The sequence below is a fragment of the Staurois parvus genome, unplaced genomic scaffold (assembly GCF_062004578.1).
Source record: "Staurois parvus isolate SC_StPar_1 unplaced genomic scaffold, SC_StPar_1.0 ptg000131l, whole genome shotgun sequence".
NCBI classification, from domain to species: domain Eukaryota; kingdom Metazoa; phylum Chordata; class Amphibia; order Anura; family Ranidae; genus Staurois; species Staurois parvus.
In genome coordinates, this window is record NW_028317927.1 from 8,796,609 (window position 1) to 8,818,623 (window position 22,015).

Below are 22,015 nucleotides of genomic sequence, written 5' to 3' on the forward strand. Positions count from 1 at the left end.
TCATTGCTCTTTCTGCTACTCTATTAAATAACACATCATACATTTTCATGTCTTAATTACAACTACTTTCTATGTTGGAAAACAATTGGTGTGCTAATATAATATCATCAGAAAATAATGTTTTTTTTTTCCATAATGAAACATCCTCCCGTCACTCCGGCATTTAATAACACTCTGCTCCTTAGATCACACAAGATAGGATTCCCTAGGCCTTTTGTTGAATATGGATTAGGTTTCGTGTGTTGTTTTATTGACAAGCTTTGCTTACCATTGCCATTTCAATTGTGATAGGCCGGCCACCAAGGTCTGAAGAAATTATTAGCTCTCTTGGGATAGAATATAACACACTGCCAGGAGAAGTGCCATGCTTCTTGCTTCTTGAGGTCTTAGACCTGTCTTCATTTTCTTCACCTCCTGTATAGTTATCCTGAATAGTCTTAATGATCACATATGGTTAGATGTTACGGAATTATATTTATAATTTCAAAGAAGCAAAACTGCAAGGGATTTTGATGCATAGGAATGGACTACATACCGGTAATCTGAAGTCGACTTACCCCTATCACTGATACCACCATAAGAATTAAAGTGGAACAGAACTGCTTCCAGCTGACCAGGTCAGTAATTCTTATGGCACCTGCATTCTCCCTTTTGGTACAAGATCATCGTTGCTTTTAATAAAACAGTTCCCCGACTTCACAGATTAAATGGATGGCCCCCTCTATTCAAAATATAACCCCCCCCTCGCCTTTACCGCCAACACACAACATTATGGCTCTGCTGACTTGCTCTGTGCCCTCCCTGTCAGCAATTCTCCCTGCTGCGTGGCTACATTCTGCTCTCCTCCATGTCCTCTCTGGTCCCCAATGATTGCTGATGCTCTCCCTACTCCTGTGTCCACAGAGACAATGGGTTTTAGAGGGGACAAGGCAGGTTGTGGCTACACTGCCAGAGGATCACTGACAGACAGGGGCACACAGTAAGAGTACCACAACACGTGGGGGTTGATTTACTAAAACTGGAGAGTGCAAACTTTGGTGCAAATGTTCATGGTAGCCAATCAGCTTCGAAGTTCAGCTTGTTTAATTAGGCTTTCACAGTAAAACCTGGGAGCTGATTGGTTTCCATGCAGAGCTATACTAGATTTAGCACTCTCCAGTTTTAATAAACCAACCCCATAGGTGTGAAGCCAACCTCTAGATTTTTGGCGTAAGTTGCTTATTTACTATTTTGCATACCTTAAATTTTCACTGTTCTGCAAAATGGCAAAATTTAAAATGTACAAATATTTATACAGTTTTTTCTTTTAGATTTAATTTTAGTAAGTATTGTTTAAGTTATGTTGTGTTTGAGTGCACTAATGATGACTTTAGTGTACTATTACGTAAAGGGGAAGTGTGAGATAGCAAAATAACAAACATACATACTCACTTGCTTGGGAGCAATAGCATTGCACAGAGCAGGTAAGTATACCTAGGGCCGGCACTAATACTAGACAAATTAGGCAGCTGTCTAGGGCGCACTGCCACCTAGGGTGCAGCTATGGCCAGGGCCACCGATAGGGCAGTACTTACGTTAGTTACATTTTCCCTGGGCCCCTATCAGTTCACTAGAAGGGCTCAGGAGGCGAGGAGCAGAGAGGGACTCTTTTTTTCAATTTTGGGTGCAGGTGGCTAAAGCCACACTGCATTTTGCAATGCTGATCAGTGCCGGCCAGGGGCAACTACTCACAGCCTTTTGCTGGCGCAGTGATTATCCCTTCCTCTGCTGAGGAGGGCGGAAGGCAAGGCTGTAGCCCAGCGGCAGAGAGGTGTTCAAGGGCACAGGAAACCCAGTGCACAGGCAAGCTCACAATTTCTGTTTTCTGAGGCACAGACAGAGATACAGCCATTGGCTGTGCACTGCTGATCATGTGTCTCATTGACAGGATTGGTGTTAGTGAGACATTGAGTAATAGTATCAGCACAGCACAGTGCACCTTCCCCCAGTTCCCAGCCTGAAACTCCGGCAGTGACAGGGAGATGCTGCTGTACTGCTTACAAACTATGGATTACTCTGTGTGCACTGTATGATAGGGCATAGTGTGGCTAGCACACATGATGATGTGTCACTGGTCCTGGGGGGGGGGGGGGGCACTGAAATCTGGGGGGAGGAAGCCCCCAGCATCCCCATAGATACATCCCTGGTGCAAGTAGCTGGTCTTGCCTAGGGCACAAAATAGTGTAGCACCAGCCCCGAGTATACCATATGTATTATTGTAGATAAATGATCCTGCAGATTCTTGCAGCGGGAATCTGCCGGCTACGTGTAACCGGCTGTGCAAAGGAGCCTTTAGATTTACATTTAACTATTTAGTTCAAGGGGCTGCTTGATTTGAACTAATTGGTTGTTTAAGTCTGTGCTTATAATACATAGTGTTGTTAATTCTGAAGAAGATTGTTCAGAGATTTTAAAATCAGATTATATAGTGTATGGCCAGATTAAGCCTTTGGTCATCAGAAGATCACAACAGAAAAGCTGCAGAAACACAAGATTTGTGAAAGGAATTAGTCAGCATACCATATGACCAGTGCCAGAGTATTAAATGTGTAGTCATGCAAAAATGAAATTTATTTTTTTGTAGCACATAAAAAAATAAAAATTTATTTTTCAGTCCTAAACATGTCTAATGACATTTTCGTACAGTATATAAATACCGTATTTTACATATATATAATAACATATTGGTGAAATGATAGATTTTCACCAAAAAGGTCTTACGGAAATGAGAGCCTTGGGTTTAGACAAAGATATGGAGAAAGTAAATTAATCATTAATTGCATTTGTGGATGGAGCTGTTGGTGGATGTGTACAGATAGCCCTGCAGAATTGTAATATATTATCTGTAGAAAATCTGATTATACCATCCATTCAGTATATACAATCAATAAGTGCAGCACTCTATGAATACAAGCTATATCTCTACATACACAAAATATGACATAATGGTGAACAAACTGTGAATACTAATGAAAATAAATATTAAAACGGTGCAACATCACAATATAGTGCTTGAAGTGAAAATGACTGATAATAAGCCCCCTACTGCAGGGGATATACCTTATAACACAAGTGCTCAGTGTCAACACACTCTATTCATTACTATAAATAACTACTGAAATCATATATATACAATAAGTGAACACATCACTCAAAACCATATCTAGATAAACAAAACGTGCCACCGGTGTCCACAGCATCAAATGAAAACATGCAGGTGAATCTTGCGTGTTTGTAGGCTCTGGTGATGACTCCACACACAGCTAGATTGGCCCCTCACCTCCTTGCTGTGACCCTAAAAGGGCCTAAATGCCTTATGGATCACTCCTGGATCCTCCTGGGTTAAAGCCTATCCTCAAGAAATATCCTAACTGGCTCTTATCCAAACATATCAGCTCCCACATGGTCCACAAAGAAAAAAGCCTCCATAGTGCATTATCATTCATTAATACAGTAATAAAATCTCATACTCAGGACACTCACATTTTTCCTCTTCTTGTACAAAGCATATAGAACCTCATGTATGGGTGTACTTGCTGGGTTCTTTAGGGAGTCCAAATATGGCGTCCACGCCGGAAATTACGTCACCTACGCGTTGCGTCACCACTCACGTGACTTCCTCGTGGCTTCTTTGTGCATGCACAGGAATTATGTAATTGCGGCTTGGCCATTCAGAGCTGAGTCACACATGTGTGGTGCGGATTGAAGCTCAGGTTTCACAGCTAATTGATACAGTAGTTGTTCACCAGTTCATGTCAGGTTTGCATCAGGTTCAGGATAGGATTAGATCTCATATACGGTTCAGAAAAGGTTCCTATAGTCAATAGCCTGTAATCCGCACCTGAACCTGACTGCACTGCTCAGAAATCAGACATGACTCTTTTTTAATCCACACTGCCAGTGCACATGTCATGCAGACTGGATGCGGTTCAAACTGCATCCAATCCGCATATATGTGATCCAGCACTCAAATGGCCGGAGCCTTCGAACCCAGAAGACTGGGTGAAGATGGAAGCCCTATTAGCGGTGACAGCACACTGTTGGAGTGCTTTGTTTTAAGGTAAGTTTTTCATAGCGTGCTAGTATGCAGTGTCATTGACTTGAGGGATTTTTAAAAATTTTTTTTACACTCTTTACTACTGATTTAACAAGGAAAGCCAACAATAGCTTTGCACTCATTGACTACCCCTACAGACAAATAAAAGCAGAAGAAATAAGTGTGCCTCCTCTGAGTCATTCAGCTCTTTGTGCACATTTAAAGTGATATTAAAGGTTCAGCTTACAAAAAAAAAATAACATGTTCTACTTACCTGCTCTGTGTAATGGTTTTACACAGAGCAGCCCCAATCCTCTTCTTCTCAGGTCCCTAGCTGCCGCTTTTGGCTCCTCCCCCTTGCTGAGTGCCCCCCAATAGCAAATCACATGCTATGGAGGCACTGGTGCGTTTTCACTCCAAAGCCCCGCTCTATGCGTTCATAAGACACAAAGGTGGCTCGACCCCACCCTCACTCTCTCCTCATAGGCTCACTGGCTGTGATTGACAACAGTGGAAGCCAATGGTTACCGCTGCTGTCTCAACCAATGAGGAAGACCCGGGACAGCAAAGGCTCTCGATCATATTGCTGGATCGAGAGGGGATTCAGGTGAGTATTGGGGGGGCTGTGGGGGGGGGGGAACAGCACACACATAGAACGCATGAAGGTAAAAAAACCTTCAGCCTTCACAACCACTTTAAATCAACTCTCCCAAAAACTGAAACATAGACCGAACAATAGATGTCTGTGCAAAGAATATAATAAATACTCACCTCTACAGCTGTGCACACCACTGATCACTGGAATCAGAAAAGAACATTTCTGATCTCTTGGGTCCCCTGCTACACTCAGTGGTTACTCCAACTGACCTCTACATTCTTACAGAATACAGTAGATTCAGTCTTCTGCATAAGCAGCACATAACTGAATTGCATTTTCTGTCTTTCATTTATATAATATAAAAAGAAAGCTCTATTTGTGTTAAAAAATTATATAAATTTAATTTGGGTACAGTGTTGCATGACTGTGAAATTACCACTTAAAGCAGCACACTGAACAGCAAAAAATTCCCTGGTCATGAAGGGGTTAAAAATCTTACAGTGGATGGGGAAAACCTCCCCGCTGTGTCGTTGTATTTTGACAGTGGGTATAATATTCTAGAGCTCATAAAAGGCACCAATTAACCTTACCAGCTAAAGCATAGAATTAAGAAAGTGTGTGGGCTCCTAAATGAGTTACTATTATTTTATACACAGCTTTAATAGTATTACACTTATATTTTCCAGAACCCAAGCCACATGTTTTGTTTGTTGTATTTTTTATGATATACTTATTGCATAATTAGATTTGTTTAGAAGTTGCTGTGATGACTAGCATTATCATATGGTTTTACAATAGCTAGGATCAATATTGATATATATTTTGCATATATATATGTATATACACATTTGTTATATAAATTAATCTGAATGCTATCAAAGTGCTAATTTGTTGTGTAACATGTATAAAATCCAGTGTGTATCATCAGTAGATTATTATTGTTACCTATGTTAGTATAGGTGTACATGAACAGTCTGTGTATTATATGGCATTGACACTCACCTTCTCCTGACTGATAAGCATTAGAAGGCTCCTATAGCTGAGTTTGAAACCCTTGGATCAGAGCACAACACAGAAAACTGGGTGCCACTTACTATTGATTTCTTCCTGATATCTTCTTGGAGTAACCCAATGTAGCTGAGCTTTGAGGTGTCTCCATTCAGAAGTGCGTTTGGGCAAATATTCATAGTAACAATGTAACAGAAGATGACACAGATGAAGGCACTTGTGATGAGTGATAAGGAAGGTGCAGCCTCTCTACTAGAGTCTGCCAAGATACCGCCTCTCCCTCCTCTCAGTAACCAGATAACAAAATGCTTTTACCATTGCCGGATGGATATTTTAAGTGCATACATTCGTGAACATACATTTTCCAGAACATAGAATATAGCCAAACCGCTAAAGCTTTGCTTGGCATGCATTATGGCATACATGAACATGCCTTGTGTTAATGGGCTGCTTAATGTACCAAAAAAGGTGCATTCACTTATTTTCGTAGTTTGTTGGACTGCAATAACACTTGAGCTGAGCTGACAACTCATGGGGCCCCCGGGCAATAGGGGATCATGGGGCCCCTGTGTCCTTGCCCAAACTCAAAAAAGCCTATGAAAAAGGTACCAGGGGCATCTCATGGGGCTCCCTACTGACCCCAGGCCCTTAGGCAGTGCCAGAGTTTCCAAATGGTCAGTCCGCCCCTGGCTAGGTGCGTGTAGCGCTTGAGCGCTAATTAATTTCAACAGCAGAATAAATTATTATTCTGGCCAATAAAATGAACACATCTAAATGCTTGTAAAAGCGCTAGACACATTTATAAACATCAGGCATTTCTTTCTGAAAAAATGCAGCTTCCAGGAAGAAAAGCTTTTAGGAGAGTTTTCAAAACGCATGTGAGCATGAGGCCTTTCAGGCACTTTTGTGCATTTTTGCGGTGTTTTGCTTAAACATTTTATAAAAGTATTTTGACCAGTGGAAAGCTAGTTACTCAGGGAAAAAACATGCACTTTTCTTGCATATTTTGCTATTGAAGTCTGTTGGAGCTCATAGCTTGTAGTTCAAAAGATGTACTTCAGGTACTTTTTTGATCTACAACCTTCAAGCTTCAAGTGACACTAAGCTCGGGTGTGGACAGACACAACTGAAATCCATGTGATTGTGGATGTTGAGTATTTTGGATGTTTGAGTGACAAAACGTTCAGCTGTGAATGAGTATTCTGGCGTGCTGCAATGCATGTCGGTTGGCAAGATGGGGTGCCATTAAGCATGAGTGGCACTGCAGCACACCACCATGAAATGTACACATTTTACTGTTACTGCAGCCATGTGAACCCATACTAATGGAGTATATGGGAAATTGTGGTTTAATAAGGTTTCACAGCAGTGCATTTGAACACAGACCTTGTATTTGAAAAGCAATGGACAAAATACAGAAAATACAGCCAATGTTATTCTTTAATTATTTAAAATATTTATGTTGGCAAGAGCTTCCTGGGAAAGGGTAACACTAGTGTGTATGAACCCTTTTCCTATTAAAGTGGTAGTAAAGTCCTTTTTTTAAAACTTGTACCTACAGGTAATAAGGCTTACCTGTAGGTACAGTGAATAGCTTCTAAACTTGCACTATTTAGGAGATATTCACATGGAATTCAGCTGGTGAATGCCCCCTGAAGTAACGGCATACTTGTGCCATACCTTCCAAGCTCCCTGCTACAGCCGTGACGTGGCATCATCATGGAGCCTGCGAACCCCAATGCAAGACCGGGTGAAGATGGAAGCCATGTCTGCGGTGACAGCAGTGCGGTTTGCCATGCAAAAATCTCAGCAGAGTCATATCACATTTGGGAAGGATAATTGCACCCAAATACACGCAGCTCAATGTACTGCGTTTGCCACACGATTTGGGATTGCAGGCAGAATAGCAGCAATTCTACCCACAATTGTGAACAGTGCCTAAAGGAGAAGCAGGTCCAAAACTCTTTTGGCCCTACTTCTCTTGTGGGTCACAGGAGTGCACTTTGTTGTGCAGTCCTGTGACCTGTATTCAGCCAAAGGCGGATGTTAATGCCATATTATTATTATTATACAGGATTTATATAGCGCCAACAGTTTGCTCAGCACTTTACAATATAAAGGGAGACAATACAGCAACAATACTGTTTAATACAAGAGGGTTAGGAGGGCCCTGCTCCTTGGAGCTTACAATCTAAGATGTCATATAATACTAATAAACTGTTCATATACCTCTTTACTGACATAGGCAACAATAACATGGTACAGGATTTTATACATGTTACACAACAAATTAGCAGTTTGACAGTATTCATATTATTTATATAACAAACATGCATGTAAATATATATATATATATATATATATGAATATTTAACTGCAAAATATATTATATTTTTCATCTTAGCTATTGTAAAATTATGTGATAATAGTAAGCTTCATAACAACTTCAGAATCAAAGTGATAATAAAGGCAGATTAAAAAAATAAAATACAATAACAAACATGTCATACTTACCTGCTCTGTGCAGTGATTTGGCACAGAGCAGGCCCTTTGTGAGAGCATACTTGAGTCCCCTGTCGGGGCTCCTGGCCCCTCCCTCGCAGCCCTGTGTGTCCAGCCACAAATGGAGCTTGGCTTGGCCCCCACTCTCTCCTCATTGGTTGTGATTGACAGTAGCATGAGCTCCTGCTGCTGTCTTAGAAAAGGAGGAGGAAGAGTCCCCAGAAAGCCATTGCTCGTGCACATTGCTGGATCGAGATGGGGCTCAGGTAAGTATTGGGGGGGCACTGCACACAGAAGGTTTTTTTTAATGCATTCAATTTATGAAGGTAAAACACCTAGAGCCTTTACAACCACCTGTTGGTTACTTGAAGTGGATCTGCATCCAACCCCCCCCCCTTTTTTTTCAGCCCTGCTCACTTTAAGATGGTATCTTCAGATTTCAGATACCTATCTATCTTGTGGATCCAGCATTGTCCTGCCGGGATCCTCTCATGCCCGGCCACAGCACTGTCCCATGCTACTATGTTCTTTCTGATGTCATCGAGGCCCGCAGGCTCTTCTTGGTTCAGAGGGCGGGCCTCGCGATGATGGGCCTATAGGCCTGCCCCGTCCTCCTTTCCTCTATGGAAGGCTATGTCTCCTGGGATATGTGACGTGCATATCCCAGAAGGCACATCGGGCAGTGTGCACGTCATTCACTTAAGGCAAATGACGTGAATGGGGAGGTAGGGCTGGACATTTTTACTAAAAAAGTCAACATACCTATAGAGCATGGAAGGAGGGGTTGAGTGGAGGGAAGTTGTGAAGGAGGGTGAAGGTTCACTTTGCAGCAGAAAAAAGCCAAGTCTCCCACCCTTCTAAACAGCTGTGCTGTATGACAGAGCTGTATAAATCTCAAGAATGAGTGAACAGCAGTATAAATCCTTTAGCAGGTAAAACATCTTCCATATATGTATTTCATCTGTGTATTTAGTAGTTTTCCTGAAGTTCATAAAAGAACGGGGAACTGCAGCACAAAGCACAATGAGCAAGCTAGCATGTAATGCTGGTCACAGATGGGCTTACCTAAGAATATAATAATTTTTAAAATAATTATATATTATATATGAATATATAGCTATACCTTCTGGACATAGGTTCTATTTAGAGTAATGTTAATATATGTACACACGGAATTGCTTGCTGTAGAACCTTGCCTCTTAATACGGTATAGTAAACATACAAAGATACTTTTAGTAACAAAAAGTAGAATATGTAAGAAGAGTACACGCTGCTCATAGCATCCTGACAAGCCCCTTGCTCGAAATGCTAATCTTTAGAAAAGCTTTAGATTGTAAATAGAGTTCTTTGACTCTTTTTATAAAAATGTTTTGCTTACTCAGCTTTTATGACTCCTTAATATGGGTAAACCTTAGTTTTGCTAGTGTCTTGTCCATAATTCTGAAACATCTTTGCATCAGCTTGGAATACTTAGAGCGGAACAATCTCAGTACATCTTCCAGCTACAAATACATAGTATCTGCTGTGATTACTTTCCCAAACATTTCTGGATAAGGCTGAACTCCCTGGTTTATCTTTTCAACTTTAATTTCTGTGTGAAGCAGACATTTGTTTTGCTAAGCAATACTTCCCTACATTATACTGCAGTGTGAACAAGGTCTATACAGATTCCCAGTTAGAAGCAGTTCAGCAGTGGAAAGTCTGTTCTCATTTGCTATTTAAGACAATGATTTATTTTTATTCCAGTATGGCAATAATCAAATTAAAGTGGTTGTAAAGGCTAAAGGTTTTATTTTACCATAATGCATTCTCTGCAGCACCCCTCCTGCCCCTCCAAATACTTACCTGATCCAAATCTCGATCCAGTGATGTGCCTGAGCGTAACGGCACTGCTTTCTCTCTCCCTCCTCATTGGACACTCTCTCCTCACCCTACCATTGGCTCCTGCCAATCAAATCCAGGGACGAAGGAGTGGGAGGCAGGACTGTCACGCACTGTGTGTCAATCGATACATAGAGCGTGGCTCGGGATTGAGCTCATATGTGTGCCACCATAGGAAGCTTGCTATGGTGGCATCCCAGAGCTCAGGCGGGGGACCCCAGGAAAGGAGGATAAGGTTTGCTTTGTGCAAAACCATCGCAGAGAGCAGGTAAGTATGACATGTTTGTTATTTGAAAAAAACAAACAAATTTTGCAATCACTTTAATGGAAGTAAGAAAGCAATCTATGCCATGGCAAGAAAGTGCATTTTATAAATGAGTTCTATAGATCAGTTTGTAATCATTCAATAAATATTTTAATGCTGAACTCCAGAAAAAATGTTTTGGCTATACAGCACTAGTGAAATAATATATCTATATATCTATGAAGAGTATCCTATGTCTTGGCTTCTCTGGTTACTGTTTACTGTACAAACCTTCCCTTCAATGAAGCATCATACTACACACAGTGGTGATCTTCCGGGATGAGAGGCAGTGGCTGCAATAGTGAATGATCCTGTCATTCTCCCTTCTTTTCTTCTCCCCTTGTCAGTTCACTAAAGTCTTGTATTCTTCAGAATGCATACTGTTATGGACAAGGGTTGATCCTGATTTTCGTCTATCCCTGCTCTTCCTTCTTCCATTCACAGAACATCTTGCAATCTGTGAATAGACTACATGGGTATTTATGAATGGAGAGGAAAGTGAGGGCAAATGACAGCATTCTTCACTGTCTCAGCCATTGCTTCTCATCCCCACAGTGCTAGAAGATCACCAGCCAGTCAGATATAAGGATCTCTTCATTAGAAGTAAATTATTTGACTGTGTCCATTATACAAAAGTGTGGTGCTGCAACCTATGAAATACAGACACCGAGGGGTTTATTTACTAAACCTGGTTGACTCAGAATCTTGGGCACGTGTGCATGGTAGCCAATCAGCTTCTAACCTCAGCATGTTCAGTTAAGCTTCAGCAATAAAACCTGGAAGCTGATTGGTTTTTATGCAGAAGTGGACAAGATTCTGAGTCAACCAGGTTTAGTAAATAAACCCCCGAATGTCTGGCTGCCGACCTTTCTCTAGTTGGATGTAAATTATTTGATTGGTACTGTAAAAAGTTAGCTTTGATTTTCATTTACCCAAACTATTCTGTGATCCCATTAAAGTAAATATGTGTTTTGTCTACTGCATTTAGTGCAAAACAGCAGGTTCACTGTTCACTGTATTGCAGACCTCCACATATGCCTGTACTTACCTCCTGCTGCTGTGGACCCCCTTGTGACAGTGCTGCTTCGCCCAGCACTGCACATGCAGTGAGTCGCATGCTTCCCCATACCAAGAAGTACCATGTGTTTCTTTCAGCACCCGGTGCTGAACAAAGCAGCAGGGGAGTGAGGGAAACGTAAGTATATATTGCTGGGGAGGTCTATTGCAAATCTGTTGTGTTGCCTTGTAGAGTCAAAGCACTGGTAACTTTGAAAAAAAAATTTAGTGTCTCAGTAACTAGCAAAAGAACAGGGGCACCATACAACTGCTACCCTAAGGTACCTGCTCCTCCATTAACATAACTGCCGCCCTACTGGTCTGCTGCCGAAGCTCTAATGAAGAACCTGAACTTCCAATTAGTGAACACCCCCTTCAGCCTTCCACAATCCAGTACTAGGTGACTGAGCTGCCTTTTACCAGATTCAAGCAGTGGCATGTGAGTTGGTCTAGCCCTACGCAAATAGTGACTTTGAAAAAATGGTATGCTGAGGAGCACATGAACCAACAATCCCTTGTATTATGCCAATCATCCTTGTTTGTAAGGCATAGCATATACAGTACATTCAATGATTATCACTAGGACACAATCCTCAAGAGGTCTCTTTAGGATTACATTTTCATTGTATAGTGCATATCTTAACAGTTTATTTAAACTGTGAGCATCTGTACATGACTTCCAACCTGCACAATCTTTTCTTTGACATACACAGAATTTTTGTTGATAATTTTTACCACATAAATATCAAGTTAATAACATGCCTGGTGCAGGGGCGGACTGAAAACTCATGGGGCCCCCGGGCAATAGGGGATCATGGGGCCCCTGTGTCCTTGCCCAAACTCATAAAAGCCTATGAAAAAAGTACCAGGGGCATCTCATGGGGCCCCTTACTGACCCCGGGCCCTCGGGCAGTGCCCGAGTTTCCAAATGCTCAGTCTGCCCCTGGCCTGGTGTAGCATGGGTAACTACACTCCCCAGCCACTTTATTAGGTACACCAGTTTAACTGCTTGATAACACAAATTGCTAATCAGCCAATCACATGGCAGCAACTCAATGTATTTAGGCATCTTGACGTGGTAAAGATAACTTGCTGAAGTTCAAACCGAGCATCAGAATGGGGAAGAAAGGGGATTTAAGTGACTTTAAACGTGGCATGGTTGTTGGTACCAGACAGGCTGGTCTGAGTATTTCAAAAACTGCAAATCTACTGGGATTTTCATGCAAAACCATCTCTAGGGTTTACAGAGAATGGTCTGAAAAAGAGAAAATATCCAGTGAGTGTCAGTTGTATGGATGAAAATGCCTTGTTGATGTCAGAGGTCAGAAGAGAATGGGCAGACTGGTTTGAGATGATAGAAAGACAACAGTAACTCATGTCAATATGGACCAAAATCTCTGAGGAGTGTTTCCAACACCTTGTTGAATCTATGTCCCAAAGAATGAAGGCAGTTCTGAAGGCAAAAGGGGGTCCAACCCGGTACTAGCATGGTGTAACTAATAAAATGGTTGGTGAGTGTAGGCATGTATTAACAATATGATACATTAGGAATGAACAAGTTGTACGAAGAAACAAGTTATACCTTCAAATACATCACTGTTTATGCAGTAGTTGCAGAGGTTGACCATTGTCATTGCTACTATTAGATGCACAGTGATTGCCACAGTTTATTTATGTCTGGTAAGATTTTTGCTAGGTATATTAAGTGACTGTACATAAAACACAGGGTGGTCTTATATTAAATATAGGAGGATAGTTTTATGCTTAAGCCAAGACCAGATATACTGTATGCTTCGTCTAGTTTATAATTTGTTTTTTTTAGCCTTTGAAGATGTCACGTTTTATTAATATCCATTTTCAGTAACAATTACAATGTTATTTTTACATCTCCTGTATCATGTATAGAAGCCAAATTCCGCAAATTACCTTTCTATCCGGTCTGCTGATCTTCAGCCTACAAGCAATAAAGAAAAATATTAGATAACTGTAACCGAGTCCCATTTTTTAGTGCTACAATATTTTGCTACCGTATGCCTTAGGTTTCCAAAATGTATTGGTGCATCTTACCCTTGGGAACCGAATATTGCTCTCCACTTATCGAGTGCAGAAATTTTGCTGGTGATATCTTCTAATTCCATTTCTTTGAAGCTGGGTGCTTTCTGGGTTCTGTCTGCAGGTTGCTTTTCCATCAGAAGCTGGAGGAGGCATGGAAACACATAATAATTGGCTCCTTCTTTTTATAAGCCACATCCAAGGTAGACATTGCATTCCTAACAATGCCCAGGTTGAAACTTACTGACAAAGTGTCACTAGTCTGAGTGGGCTGTAAGCTCACACCAACACATCATGATTAATCTTTTATCAGAGCTCAACAAACTTCTCTGTGCTTTTTTTGTATTCTTTCCTTTTTATTCTGGCTGTATAAATATAGTTCACCTCACCTTTTCACAAAATCATGGTTGAGATTTGGCCTAGTATTACATATCTAATTCCCTGTGGCTTGAATAATTTAGATGTGCGAATTATACTCATTGAACGGAATAAACGTTGTCACCATTTATTTTAGGTCCTGTTATGGACGGAGATTGAGGGTTTTGATAACACCTTCACCTTCTTACCCTAGGCTAAAGCTGGCCATACATGGATCAAAATTTGGTCAGTTCAGCAAGGACTGGCAGAATTTGGATCCATGTGTTCTCACTGTGGTTGAACAGAAGTCAGTCGACCCTGTCTGTATATTTTTGCTCGATCAGTGCTGCAGGCAATACACAGCTGTGCTGATCTGTGTATTCTGACAGCGGGGAGTCTCCTCACTCTCAGAATACAATGACACAGCAGGAAGGATTCCCACATCCACATTAAAGGTGTGGATGGGGAAATTGAACAAAAAAAATGAACCCATGTATGGTCAGCTTAACTGTCATGACTCATCTGAAAAAAAAAAATCTGAAAAATAAGGATAGTGATATTACAGTAAATAGAAAAAAATCTGTGAAGATCTCACCCTGGGCTCATGGGTTCAGGTGGCCAAATCATGACTGCTCCTCCACATTATCACAGGCTTTGTATTCACATTGCTTTACTTACAAAATCTACATTTCCCCCTTTATTTGTTCTGTTATCTGTTTCAAACCATAATATAAATGGACCTTCCAGTTGTAGTTTTTTACAAACAAGAAGCAAGAGGACATCCCCAATGGGAAAACAGATAGGAATAAAAAGCGTAACTAAACTCAGCAACAAAATGTAACATATTACATCTTACTAGTCCTTAGATGTAGTGGCTGCATTCAATTTCTCTTTAAGTACATTTTCTGAAAGTTTAAAAGATACATTTATTGATCCTGTCAGAAATTTTGTGTCCTTTTAACATTATGTGTATTTAACTGAAATCTCAAACAATGATATTAGCTTTCTCAGCTAAATTCTATAAACTACAAAACAACTCCCCTCCATGTAATGGGGATGAGGTGAGAGGGAGGTGTCTGTAGTCTAAATCAGGAGCAGCCAAGAGTGCCAACACTGCTCCTCCTTCTAACTGCACCCTCTTCATAGATTGAGAATGCTAGGGTAGCTCCATTGCTCCTACATAGAGTGGAGAAACTCTAAGACCAGAAGTGTTTTACTGGCCAGATCACCAGGTAAAAAGAGAGGAAAAATGCCTAAAAAAGAAATGTAATGCAGCCACAACTTTTAAGGATTCGTAAGCTGTAATATTTTCAAATTTTGTTTTTGGGTTTACCCTTGGGTTTACACTAGCCCACAGTCTGAGGGCTGGTTGTGGGTGCAGGAATTGCACCTGTTTCCGCACCGCAACCACCGGCAGCCAAATTGTGCTGCTGTTGCGAAATACACAGGGCTGACATTTATTGGGGTGGGATAGCTGGGATGAGTGGTTGGGGGATGGGATAGGTAGACAGTGCTGGAAGCTAATGTGACTGCAGTGGAAAAGGGGGGGGAGCTGAGAAGGTTGGAAAGTTGCTAGGTGGCAGAAGAGGACACTTATACTGTACAGTGAGGTAGCAAACAGCGAAGGGAGGTGGAATGTGAATAAACTAGGAGTAAGATAGATAGTAATGAGAGCGGATAGGAGAGTGGGATAATGACAAGTTGGCCATTGAAATGTTTGACAGTTGTGGATTGGAGGTTGAAAAATGGGAAGGGGGAAAGGGGGAATAAACTAAATGAGCAAGGAGTGGTGACACTAAGATTAGAGCAGGGCAGCCATCAGAAATAGCCATCAGAAATTTTGGGGTCCCTTGCACAGCTTTAGGCCTGGGTCCACCCAGGCCTGACCACCAACATTCCCTAGGTCCCATCCACTGGCCGTCCTAGAATATGCCTACTGGCCATCCCACCATGTCCTCCTCCTCCATCCCATCTTGATCATACCATGTCCTCCTCCTTCTCCATCCCATGTCCTCCTCCTCCTCCAGTCCCATCTCCTCCATCCCATGTCTTCTTCCATCCCATGCCCTTCTCCAGTCCCATCTTCCCCATCACATGTCCTATACTTCCAGTATCATTTCCCACATCCCATGTCCTGCTCCTCTTCCAATCCCATCTCCTCCAGCCTAAGCCCTCCTGCTCCTCCATTCCATGTTTTCCTCCTCAAGTCCCATTTCCTCCATGCCATGTCCTCCTCATTCTCCATCCCATGTTCTCCTCCTCCAGTCCTATCTCCTCCATCTCATGTCCTCCTCCTCGACCAGTCCCATCTCCGCCATCCCAGGAAAATACAGGCGAACGGTTCTAATAAATGCCGCCCCTCATGTTCTGGTGTGTCAGGGAGGCTGCACGGGTCCCCTGAAGCTGCACCCACAGTCCTGTCTGAATAATGTGTCTGGGTTTCAGGTGGACTGAAACCTGCACACGTGATTCAAAACCTGGACTGTCTGGGTGAATCCCAGACAGGTGGCAACCCTAGTGTCACCCCATAAACTGATAGCAGCCAGTGTGGCCCCCAGACAATGTGTAGAAGAGCAACACAGTGTTGGGCCCCAAAACACAATGCAGTAGAGCAGCAGAATGAGTCCCCTGGGTGCTCCAGAATACAGTGTAGGAAAGCAGCAGAATGTGGCCCCAGGGTCCCAAAACACAGAATATAAGTGCAGCACAGTATGGTCCCTGGGGTCCCAGCATACTATCAAGGAGGGAGACATTAGAATGTAGCTCCCCTACACAATATAGAAGAGCAGAACGGTGTGCCCCCCCCTAAACCATATTGTAACACATACAGCCTGTCCCTGTGTGGCCTCCAGGTCCCCTCCTCACACATTCCAGCAAAACCCCATGTCAGCCTCACCTGGATGAACTTCCTGACCCCGCCTCCTACCACCACCACCAGCTGGTACTTTTTCTGCTTGGTGCCCTCCCATCGGACATTCCGTGGTCCACACCAGAGCCTCACCAACTGAGCAGAGCCGTTCTGGAGGTGGGGCCTCACTGCAGGCTGGAGAACAGGGGAGGGTGAGGCCTACAGCTGTGTGTGAATGTGAGTGACGGACAGGACTACCCAAATAGTGGGAAGGAAGGAGGTGGGAGGCAGATGCGGGAAGTCATCGGGCAGCCGTGACCAACAAAGGAGAAGGGAATGACAAGCCAGCTGGATTGACAGCGGTGGATAACAGGTGGGAGTGGTTAGGGGGTTTTAGTCATCAGATGTCAAGGACGCTGTGGCCAGCTCCTTAACAACCGATAATTGCCAGCATTTTTTTGTTTACATTTCAGCTGTCAGAGGGGAATCCAGCTGACAGTTGAAATAACCAAGCCTGAAGGTATTAGTTTTTAGTATCGGTGCATTTGCATGAGTACCGATATTCATGCAAATGCCTAATGTCGGCACCAATACCGGTATCGGTGCAGCCCTGCGTTGTTTTCAAAGTGAACCTGTGCCCAGAGTATGCACACTATCGCATGGAAAAATTCTTAGCAAACAATAAAAGTACTTTGAAACAAAACACCATTCATCTTTATAGCTATAGACATTGTGGAGAAATTAATTTCCAAAATTCACACCACAGGCAATAAACTTCTTTCTATGGGAGCAGAATTTTGCCCTCTATTGTGTACACTTAGTACTAAACAATGTTATCGTCTTTGTGACCTTTGTGAATAACATCACATTGAAAATCGGCTAGTGATTGATATGTAAGTTGTTTACTGTCCATAATTTGAGCACAGGTGCACTCATGGAACAAGCAGATTCTCTTTTAGGTTTTATTGTCTGCATCCTTGTGGGGTGTCCTTTCTCAGGTACAGTGGTCCCCAAAATATCCAGTGTGAGGTAATTTCCATAACAGGGAGGCAGTAAAACTTGACAGGTTCTAAGCCTTCCCCTTCAATCTAATACTATTCAATTAAAACATCTTGGTAAGTAACAAAGATTACCAGAAAAGCTTTGCTTCCTGGCTGCCAAATCTTTAATAAATACCCATGGCCTAGCTTTTGTTCGAATCTGTCATAGCTGTGCTAATAGCAGCTAAGCACAAAAACATATTAACAATGTTCTCCACACTAATGACTTCTCATATTGCACTTCCTATTCACTGTTATCATTCAGCAAGTTCTATGTAATGAAATCATCTAAATGTGTGGTAATATGAAACCCAAACAATTTCAACAGTACCATGACTCTTCTTATTTGCCTGGACTGTAAAGTGTCATATACAGTAGAAAAATATACAGTGCCTTGAAAAAGTATTCATACCTTTCTCTACATTTTATCATGTTACAACCAAAAACATAAATGAATTTTATTGGGATTTTATGTGATAGACCAACACATAATTGCAAGGTGGAAGAAAATGATAAATGGTTTTCAAAATTTTTAAAATTTTTTTTCAAATAAATATCTGGAAAGTGTGGCATGCATTTGTATTCATCCTCCCTGAGCCAATACTTTGTAGAACCACCTTTCACTGCAATTACAGCTGCAAGTCTTTTTGGGGATGTCTCTACCAGCTTTGCACATCTAGAAAATGACATTTTTGCCCATTCTTCTTTGCAAAATAGCTCAAGCTCTGTCAGACTGGATGGAGAGCATCTGTTAACAGCAATTTTCAAGTCTTGCCACAGATTCTCAACTGGATTTAGGTCTGGACTTTGACTGGGCCATTCTAACACATGAATATGCTTTGATCTAAACCATTCCATTGTAGCTCTGACTATATGTTTAGAGTTGTTGTCCTGCTGGAAGGTGAACCCCCGCCCTAGTCTCAAGTCTTTTGCAGACTCTAACAGGTTTTCTTCTAATATTGCCCTGTATTTGGCTACATCCATCTTCCCATAAACTCTGGCCAGCTTCCCTGTCCCTGCTGAAGAAAAGCATCCCTACAATATGATGCTGCCACCACCATGTTTCCTGGTGGGGATGGTGTGTACAGGGTGATGTGTAGTGTTAGTTTTCCGCTACACAAAGCATTTTGCTTTTAGACCAAAAAGTTAAATTTTGGTCTCATCTGACCAGAGCATCTTCTTCCACATGTTTGCTGTGTCCCCCACATGGCTTCTCGCAAACTGCAAACGGGACTTCTTACAGCTTTCTTTCAACAATGGCTTTCTTTTTGACACTCTTCCATAAAGGACAGAAATTAAAAAAAAAAAAAAACATTTATCATTTTCCTTCCACTTCACAATTATATGCCACTTTGTGTTGGTCTATCATGTAAAATCCCAATAAAATACACTTACATTTTTGGTTGTAACATGACAAAATGTGGAAAATTTCAAGGGGTATGAATACTTTTTCAAGGCACTGTCAACAATGTAAAAATGAAAAATAAATTGGGATAGTGAAGCAAACCCAGAATAACAACCTAACAAACGCTACATACAAAATGGAGGGAGCTCACATGAGCAAAGCAGAATTAGGGCTGGGACAGCAAACAAGGGGAGCGGAGCAGGATGCAGGGTACTGGATACAGGAAACAGGATACTGCATGCTGGGTACAGGGTACTGGAAGCAGGTCACAGGATACAAGGCACAGGATCAGGCAGGGACATGACTCACAGGTAGAACACCGAAGCACTGATCTTCATCAAGGAAGGGATAAAATACCTTCCCAGCAGCCAGTATCAGGGGGAGCCTAATTACTAAAATAGGCTGGCTGCTGGGAGACACCCTCTGGTGGCCACTGAAATTGCACCCTTTGGCTCAGTGCCACCAGCAGGTGGCCCTGGTTCTGACACGTCCTGACCGGCTGGCAGAAAGGAACTCAGTGAGGAACCACTCCCAGAAGTTTTCTGGATGATAAAGATTCTTCAGTAAGCTTTCCTCCTCAAAGCATCAACATTTGTCAGCATGGCCAGTGAAACATGTACAAGTAAGTAAACCTTTTTGAATTAACAGCAGAGTTACTTTAATGAGCAAAGCAGTATGAGGGCACCTTTCCTTTCATTGCAGAAGTAGAAGTAATGTTTTTTTTGGTGCCACTTGCCTTCACACAGCACAGGGGTATAACGAAAAAGGACAGCAGGATGAATAGAAGACCTTGACAAAATAAAATATATTTGAAAAGTTCTGTGCATGAAGCCAAGTAAATATGATCTTTAAAGCTCAACTGAACTTTCCATTTAGGACTTGTTTACACCAGCAAGCCACGCTGACCACACTTTATTGAAATGTTACAAATGACTGTTCTATAAAACTAAACTCCTGGAATGATCTGTATTGCATGCTTATATTGGTAAAGCTTGGCACAATGGAAATATGTATAACTCTATACCATAGACCACTATGGAGTTTGAAATTCACTATAGTAGTCAGTGCTACTGCAGTAATAACCATGATCTATGCAAACAGGTGCCCCACACTGACCACAGATAGCCACTTGCCCAGCACTCTCGCCATTCAGAGAATTCCTAGTTTTCCATGAATTTGTCTGACTGGAAGAGGAGGAGAGGAGGGGCAGCGATGTCACAATCTCCACCTAGTTCAATCACAGAACACCTTGTTAGTGTCCAAACTGTGCTGAAAATAATCCCTGCCCTACTGCCCTGATAAGAAACAGGACTTTTGCCTTGTTTTAGATTTGCACTGTGCTGGGCAGGGTTGACCAGCACAATCTTAGAGAACCTGGTGTGAACGAGCATTTATATCAACTAAATAAGTTCCAAACAACAAATTTAAAACAAAAAATTGCGAAGTTATACAGTTTGTTTTTTTAGTAAGCAGCCACAGCCTAAATAGAAAATCCTAAGCCTAGCCAGCATGCTGTAGAGAAGAATCCTTGCTCTATGTGGTTCATTAATCTCTCCAGTCATTCAGTAACTGCCTGCCCATACGAGATACGGGCAGACAGGTATTCTGACAGTGTGCAGGAGCCTCAGATTGCACCCAAAGTCCAGCTACTACTTTATAAGCAGTTACAGCAAACATTATTTTTCTTTTTGGGGTAAAGATTTTACACAAATAAATAAAAACATGTAAGCATCCCTGCCAATGTTAAATGGTTTATCCCATCATTGTAACTGATACCTTCTGCTGTAAAATGTATTCTGTTGAAAAAAAAAACAGATCACCAGATGAATTTAGAACAAAGAAAGCCTAAAGAAAGTGAATGCAGCCATCACACCTAAAAATGGTAAGCGCAATACAATAAATGTTTGCTTTTGGGCTTAATACCACTTGAAGTCTGCATTCATCTAGTCTAGATAAAAAGCTGCACTCACCATTTTAATCTAATATAAATTTCACATAAGAATGTGTCAATGCATGTCAATGGAGCATGCCATGTGTGAGAGTGAACCATACATAAAATATGGTTATGTACAAAATAGAAGTACACATTGTTCCCTTAAAAGTGTCTAGAAGCATGGGCTGGCTTAAGATTGTTAAAGGTCAGCATAGGTAACTAACAATCAAATTCTAAGAGTTCACAGTTTCTTCCACCATGAAGACGTTTTCATGCTTATTTGCTCATATCAGATCACTGCATCAGCAGTAAACAGATAGAAAGTTTTGGATTTCAACAAAGATTTCAGTTACTAGAAAACAAAGAAGCAAGTAACAAAGTATCCAGCTAGCTAACAGACACAAGCCATTGTATTAAATTATTAACGTCTAATTAATGCGTCATGTTGCTAAACGACATGCTGATGAACGCCATAGACAAATGTTAGGATGGTCATTTGGACATTTTATGCTAACGTTTAGGTTTATTTCATATATTTCCAAGTTATTAAGCTATACAGTTGTGCTCACAAGTTTACATACCCTGGCAGAAATTGTGAAATTGTGGCATTGATATTGCAAATAAGACTGATCATACCATAAAATGCTCTTTTATTGAAGGATGATGATCATATGAAGCCATTTATTATCAAATAGTTGTTTGGCTCCTTTTTAAATCATAATGATAACAGAAATCACCCAAATGGCCCGGATCAAAGTTTACATATCCTGGAATGTTTGGCCTTGGTACAGACACACAAGGTGACACACATGGGTTAAAATGTCAATTAGAGGTTAATGTCCCACATCTGTGGCTTTTTAACCATTAGCCGCCCGGCCAATGGCCGTTTGGCGGCTTCAAAAGTGCTTCTGCACTCCGGGTGCACGCCATTTGGCGTGCTCCCGCACATGCGCAGT

General features: G+C 41.7%; 1 protein-coding gene across 1 annotated transcript in view; it reads right to left on the reverse strand.

Moving 5' to 3' along the window:
* The window catches only part of MINDY4B (MINDY family member 4B), an 85,364-nt gene that overhangs the window by 57,829 nt on the left and 5,520 nt on the right, over nucleotides 1-22,015 (reverse strand). Inside the window, exons 2-4 of the mRNA XM_089672605.1 lie at nucleotides 13,492-13,619; nucleotides 13,351-13,378; nucleotides 269-436 (exon numbers count right to left, since the gene is read on the reverse strand). Coding sequence (XP_089528731.1) covers nucleotides 269-436; nucleotides 13,351-13,378; nucleotides 13,492-13,613 — 318 coding nt within the window. The 5' untranslated portion in view covers nucleotides 13,614-13,619. The remainder of the gene's footprint in view (nucleotides 1-268; nucleotides 437-13,350; nucleotides 13,379-13,491; nucleotides 13,620-22,015) is intronic.